The sequence below is a fragment of the Buceros rhinoceros genome, unplaced genomic scaffold (genome assembly GCF_000710305.1).
Source record: "Buceros rhinoceros silvestris isolate BGI_N320 unplaced genomic scaffold, ASM71030v1 scaffold17675, whole genome shotgun sequence".
Taxonomy (NCBI): domain Eukaryota; kingdom Metazoa; phylum Chordata; class Aves; order Bucerotiformes; family Bucerotidae; genus Buceros; species Buceros rhinoceros.
In genome coordinates this window covers 2560-9043 of record NW_010414750.1, presented here as the reverse complement: position 1 = coordinate 9043, position 6484 = coordinate 2560, and the positions used below count along the sequence as shown (strand labels likewise).

Below are 6484 nucleotides of genomic sequence, written 5' to 3'. Positions count from 1 at the left end.
GCAGGCACCCGCTGCCAGCCACGCTGTGGGGTGGGAACTGCTGGGAGAGCCATGAGCAAACGCCTTGTACTGCCGCACCCGGAGGTGCCAGAGCTTGCCTGCCAGCGTCCCAAACCGAAGCGCTGGCGCTGAATTAACAACTCACGTGAAGAGCAAAACTTACAGGGAATCTTTCTTATCATGAGTTTGAATTCCTTTGGCTTCCTTTGCTTTTCAGTTTCCCCCGAGGAACCAGAACACTATCTCACAGCAAAATAAAACGTAACAACAACAACAAAAATCAAATAAAGTGAACTGGAATAAAACCAGAACGATAATTATTACTTAAAACGCACTTTAAACTCACTCTCCAAAAACACTAGTTTTCCCACTCTCTTTATTCTGGCTCAAAGTAAACATGAACTCACATAATAAAACTTCTTTTCTTTTTGTGAGAGTACTTTTAAAAGCACTCAGTCCTCTGTGGAGTTCTAGAGCAAAGAGCCAAAACTAGAGTCCCTGTCACAACAAAGTACAAGTTGTGTAACATGAAGTTTTTCCTCCCTTGTTCAGTTCCTTTAGAAATGACTCAGTGAGGAAAGCCAGGTGAAAAACAAACAAACAAAAACATTAAACAAAGAAAATAAACGCCCTTACTTGTGTCAGACGGAGGTTTCAGGATGCCTTCAACGTCCGTGGTGATTTTGGAGACCTGACTATAAAACTGCTGGATGGAATTTTTGAGCCCAGCAATGTCAGTGCCGTGGGACGCTATCGTCGAGTTCATCTCACGGACACAGTTCCACAGGCTGCTCACGTGCTTATCCAGCCCCTCCTTGATCTTCTGCAAGCTGCCCGAGACAGAGTCCAGCCTGCCACAAACGTTTTCAACCCGCGCTACTCTGCTCTCGACGTCCGAAACGCCCTCCTGGAGGCCCTGGGTCTTGTCTCTGCAGCTGCTGAGATCGTTCAGGACGTGGTCGCTCAGCTGCTCCAGCCTCTCCCTCACCTCCCCGCAGCAATGATCACTGGGATGAGCCGTCTGGTTGGCAAACGTCCTCTGCATCTGATCGATTTTGCGGAAGACACCTCGCTGGGTTTTTCTGCAGGTGGAATTGACGCCCAGGAGCTGCTCCTTGCAGCTACTCAAGCCGTCCTGAAGGCTCTTCACGTCTTTGTCCATGACATTTAGACTATAGCGGAACACACGTACGTCTCTCTGCATTTTCTGGATGTCCCGTTGGTTGCCCTTAATTAAGCCGAGTTTCTCGTTAAGAGAGCTATTCAGAGACTGCAGGAGAGCAGAGTTATTCTCTGTCTTCAGAAGCAAGTCATTGTACTTGTTGTTACAACTCTCCAGCTCTCTCTGGAGGTCCGCTGCGCCCTGTGGTACAGAGGGACACTTCTGCCCACAGAGGTGCTCAAGCGACAGCAATTTGTTCCTCAGGAAACTCATCTCTGCTGTCAGCTGCTCACTGGCGAATCCCGCGTCGCTGGGCGGGATGGGCCCAGGGTGCACGTACATTCCGTCTGGGTCCGTGGTGTTGGCGATCTCTAGAATAGTGCCGCCCAGCCTGTCTTCTAGTGCCCGCAGCTTCTGGTCAAACAAGTCTCTCAGTTCGTCGACCTCAGCAGCGATAGCACCGCGGAGAGTTTCCTCAACGTAGAAGCAGTGTTCCTCAGCGTTCCGTTCCGTAACGTTCATCCTTGCATCCAGCTCCTCCAGCCTCTCACCAAACATGTCTTCTAGGTCTGGAGTCGACAGGCGGCTGATTTCATTGTCTATCCTGACGTTCAAGATCCTGTGGGCTTCCGCAACTCTCTCAATCTTCTTATCCATATCTTCGAGCTGTTGGTCAAAGTCATTTCTCTCGCCCTCCCTGCAGCAGCTGGACCTGTTTGATGGAATCCGAGTTCGGAGACTATTTATTTCCTTCCTCAAGTCATCCTCTTTTCCTCGAATAACATCAGTTATTCCCGAACAGTTATTCTCATGGTCATCACACCGCTGCTGGATATCCTGGAGTTTGTACTCACAGAAGTCCTTCAGATCTGCCAGTTTCTTTTCAAATCCTTCCAGTATTTCCTGTCTGAGGGACTCAAATTTTGAGTCTATGTACTCCCGATAGATGTTGTCACTGGGCATTGTTACTGTAGGCCCTTGGGCTGCCTCCTGCAGTTGTTTTAATTGTCCTTCATAGCCTTTGACTTTTCCATTCAGTTCCTCCAGCTTGTCATTTCTCATCTTCAAGGCTTTCTTGACCTCAGCCAGCTCAGACTTTATATCTTCCATCTCAAAATCAATAAAGGGGTCTTTGTGATCTTTGTTGCTGAGGAGCCCGGGCAGCTGAACAGTGTCTGTTTCACCACCAACCGCACTATCGGGCTCTGCGCGGTCGTACAGGTTGTTCAGCCAAGTGACCAACATCTTACTGGTATCTTCTTGGACGGTCAGCTTCAGGTTTTCATTCACACCTGCCACCGAGGACTGGAGTTCAAGCACCGACCGTGTAAGTCTTAACAATTCATCCTCAAGAAACTGCAGTTTCTTCTCGTACGGTGGAGGCTCTGGCGCTTCGGTGGGTACTGCATCTGTTTCAGGAAACAAGAGGCAAAGCCTGGCTGTAAATACTCCCAGTGGTATCTCTGTTAATCAGCTGACGCTAACTTCACTTTCTTTAAAGCCAAACACAACTTCAATTGCATAACACTTGTTCCCTTCCCTAGTCTTTTTTCAGTAGTTTGTGATTAAAACGTCATGAAACACCCCAAATTAAAAAAGTTTTTGCACGTGGACCAATTCCTGCCAAGTTACAATGGCAATAAACAAAGCAGCAAGCAGCACCCCCCTTCTTGTTCAGCAATGAATCCAAGCTCTACCATGTCCAACAGACCAGGACAGATCCCCGCGCACCACACACAGGCACCTCGGAGCCACCACACCTCCTGTAACGGTCATCTGGGAGCTGCTGCTCCCCAGTTCCCCTTGAAAACTTCAGTAGCAATGATTTATGTGCCTGAAGTGGCTTTGTGCTCCAGTATTTTGCTGAGCTGGGGTCCAAATGCATACACTGGATGGGGTTCTGCAAGATACTCCACTTATCACATTGCTTCTGAAATACCTCATCATTTGAGCCATAAAGCACGCAGTAAAGATGTCTGTGGAAGGACAAGCTGTACACACTGAAACCAGCGAGACTAAAGTCACGCCAGCACTACCCTCACCGAACAAAAAGAAGTAGAAGCAGACCTTCAGCTGCAGTCCGCTTTAGAGCCAGCACAACTCAGTGAACGAATCTGAAACCATCCGCCCAGTCCACCCATCACCGGCAGAGCCACGGGCAACTCTGGATGCTCCGCTTCAAGCAAAGTGTGCAACAACTGAGAAAACCCAGAGGAAAGAAAGGAACTTTATCAGAGGTCAAGAAAGAATGTATTAACTGCCGGAAAAGTCTTTTTTTTAGGTGAGAGGAGAGGGGCATGAAGAGAGATACTCAAAAATATCTGCAGACTGGCAGGGACAAACAGACCCATTGAGATCCCTCCGCTCCTCCTCCCTGGGATTCTCAGCAACGAGGCACTAGAAAGTCGGGACACTGAGTGTGTAACACCTAACGTTAATCAAACCTGCAGCCAGAGCACCCCTTGTTCCAGTTCAACACACGGGTCATAGCCCTTCAATGCCCAGATCCACGTGACGTCAGCATCTGCCTGCTCCCACCCATCGTGGCCGTTACGCCCAGAGGAGTACGATTACATCCCCCACGTACGATGCTGTCTGGTTCTGCCTGACACCTCTCATGCAATGCAGGATCCAGAGACCTTCGCACACGCTACTGCAGATGTTAAAGAAGCCAAGGAAGCTATGGAGCAGAAGGCAGGAGGACAATACTTGTCTTACCAATGCGGCAGAAACCAGACACACAGATAATTTACACTAGAGTAGCTCTTCCCATGACAAGAGGGGTCTACAGCTCAATCCTCAGACAAAGAACGCCAGCACGGGCTCCAAGCTAGGTGTGCTGGACACACAGCAGGGAGCAGCACGGAGGTATGGTCTGAAGGACAGGCCACGGGAACTCTGCTTTAGTTTTAAACTGGATTTCAGCTTGAAGACATCACAAAGAGGGTAGGAAGTCACAGACCTACCCTTCAGGACAGGCAGGGCAGCCAGCTGTTCCGTACACGCTGGCCTGGTTTTGCACTGAATTACAGTTCTTTTAGGGTCCGAGCAGAAAGGCAATCTCTAGACATAAGCAGTGTGCAAGTTACTCCAAGGTATCGCCGTGGTCTATCATCACCTTTTGGAAATAATATTTTAGGCAGGCTAACAAAATATTTAAAAGCCTATTTTTAAAGCCGGTATATAACGTATAGGACTGGTTTGAAACCACGTGTTCAGCCCCGACCCACCCCACTACACACAGAACCCCAGTGGAAACCTGACCAAGTGCTACATGACACCAGTGTCCAGGATGCTGGGAAAGTCCTGCAGTCTGTTTAGCATCTTTTGTTAATGCAGAAAAGGCACAACGCTGCAGTGAGAGCACTCCTGCTGACCCCTTCAGCCCCTTCCACAGGCCCTGTCAGGAACCCACTGCCCCTTACACAAACACCATTCACCCTTTTGGGAGTTTTCAGGAATCCAGGCAGGTCATCGGACACGATCTGTGAAACCCGCACCAGTCCCCGAACAAACAGAACGCAGTGAGACTGCTAGGGAGCGTTAGAACCCTTACATCAGAACCTGTTCGCTGTTGCGTTAACAATAGTTCCTCTCAAATGTATCTTTTGCTGCTGAATGCTGAAGAAATCACAAAAACCCTTGTGAATTCCTGCAGAGAACCCAACCTTCACACCAAGGTTTTCCTGACCCAGGAGTAGCTGGCTGGCATTTACAGCCGGTGCTCTACAGCCACCCCTCCGTTATTCCACAGGAAATCCTCCGCGTCAGGATGGGTATTGCCTGGCTATTGTTTTCCTGCCTGGCAGTGTCCTCCTTATGGCTTTTGTTCCTGCCAGCAGCAGAGTTTAACAGACACCACAACGGTTCTTACAGCTACCACTCAGAACAAGAGACCAGGCGTGATGGGGCACAGCACAACTCAAACAGAAGTTACCCAAGCCCTTCTTCAAGACGGCTTTCGTTGGCGTGGCGTGACGACGAGCCATGCTGGGCTTGTCTGCTGGGCCTTCTCTGCAGTCCTGCCCTCTGTACCCGGGACAACACCTCCACTCCAGCTCCGTCACCGTCTTGTACGCCACTGTGTACCGAGGTCTGAAACTCGTCTGGTATCTGCCAACACAGAAAGTATTTTAAGTGACCCACAGCTCGATCTGCCATTGAGACTGAAGCAAAAACTAAGCCGGGGGACTTTAAAACGACAATCAACTACTTTCATCTGTCAGTCATTTTCTCCTTCAAATGTCAAATGACTGGGTTGTAAAGTGACCTGCACACAATATGGTCGTGTCAGGGAGAGCAAATATGGCAACAGAACATGTATGAGCAGAGGGTGGTGGGAGGAGAAGGTTCAGCTCATCAGCCACTGCTGAGAGCTCCAGTGACCACCAGTGCAGCACCCAGTAAGCCCAACCCCTTTTTCCTCTAACTAACCCTGTTCCTTTGCTGAGAGCTCCAGTGACCACCAGTGCAGCACCCAGTAAGCCCAACCCCTTTTTCCTCTAACTAACCCTATTCCTTCCAAACCCACCCACAGGGCTGCTCTGGCAGCAGCAATTCTGGACACGAAAGAACATTTCTGCCCGCTGCGTCCCACTTGTCTTCCCAGTCTCCACTTGAACCTCTCCTCAGGCTCCCCGCGTGCGGAGCCAAGCCAGGGCAAGTCCCGTTCCCAGGAAGGAGGAAAGGCTGGAAGCCTGAGTCAGATAAGGCAGGAGAGGAGGGGTCAGATGAAAGGCTCCAGTCTTTCCAGCCAAGGAAGTGACTCTTCCCCACTTCACTGGCTGAGCCGAAGAGCATCTTGCAGACCAAGCTGTGCAGACATTACGTACACACGACCATCAGCTCCCTGGTGGATCACTGGGAAGTTAGCAAACGGCAGCCGAGCCGGGCTGTGCAGCTTTCTTTAGGCACAGCCTTCTGCCGTCACTTCAGCACACAGCCCCAGCCGGCCGCGCGCAGGGGCGGGGTGGGTGACCCGAACCGAACCACTCTGAGGTACAGCTCACTTGGGGTTGAGAGACGAGGAAAATCAATAAACGAGGGCTTCGCCACCGGAGCTCTCTACCTTGGTACACCTGGAACACCAAGAAACAAAGCAGCTATCCCCATTCCTCAGACGAACTCCTCTCTTTGAACAGAACCAGTATCCAACCGTACCGTTCCCAGTTCTGTCACAACACGTGCTGATCAGCGCGCTCCGGGAACACTCAGAGTTCTTTTGCATTACTACTTCTTATTCGGGGGAAAAGTGACTCTGACGAGAGACAATGTCATACTTTATCCAGCTGTTTCTGGGCCAAAGAGCAGCCTGTCGTACCA

General features: G+C 50.2%; 1 protein-coding gene across 1 annotated transcript in view; it reads right to left on the bottom strand.

Annotated features, from left to right (window-relative positions):
* The window catches only part of LOC104494379 (EMILIN-2-like), a gene marked incomplete at both ends in the record, with an annotated part of 7366 nt that extends 2091 nt beyond the window's left edge, over positions 1-5275 (bottom strand). The window contains 2 exons of the mRNA XM_010137197.1: positions 637-2571; positions 5100-5275. Coding sequence (XP_010135499.1) covers positions 637-2571; positions 5100-5275 — 2111 coding nt within the window. The remainder of the gene's footprint in view (positions 1-636; positions 2572-5099) is intronic.
* Positions 5276-6484: the final 1209 nt, after the last annotated feature.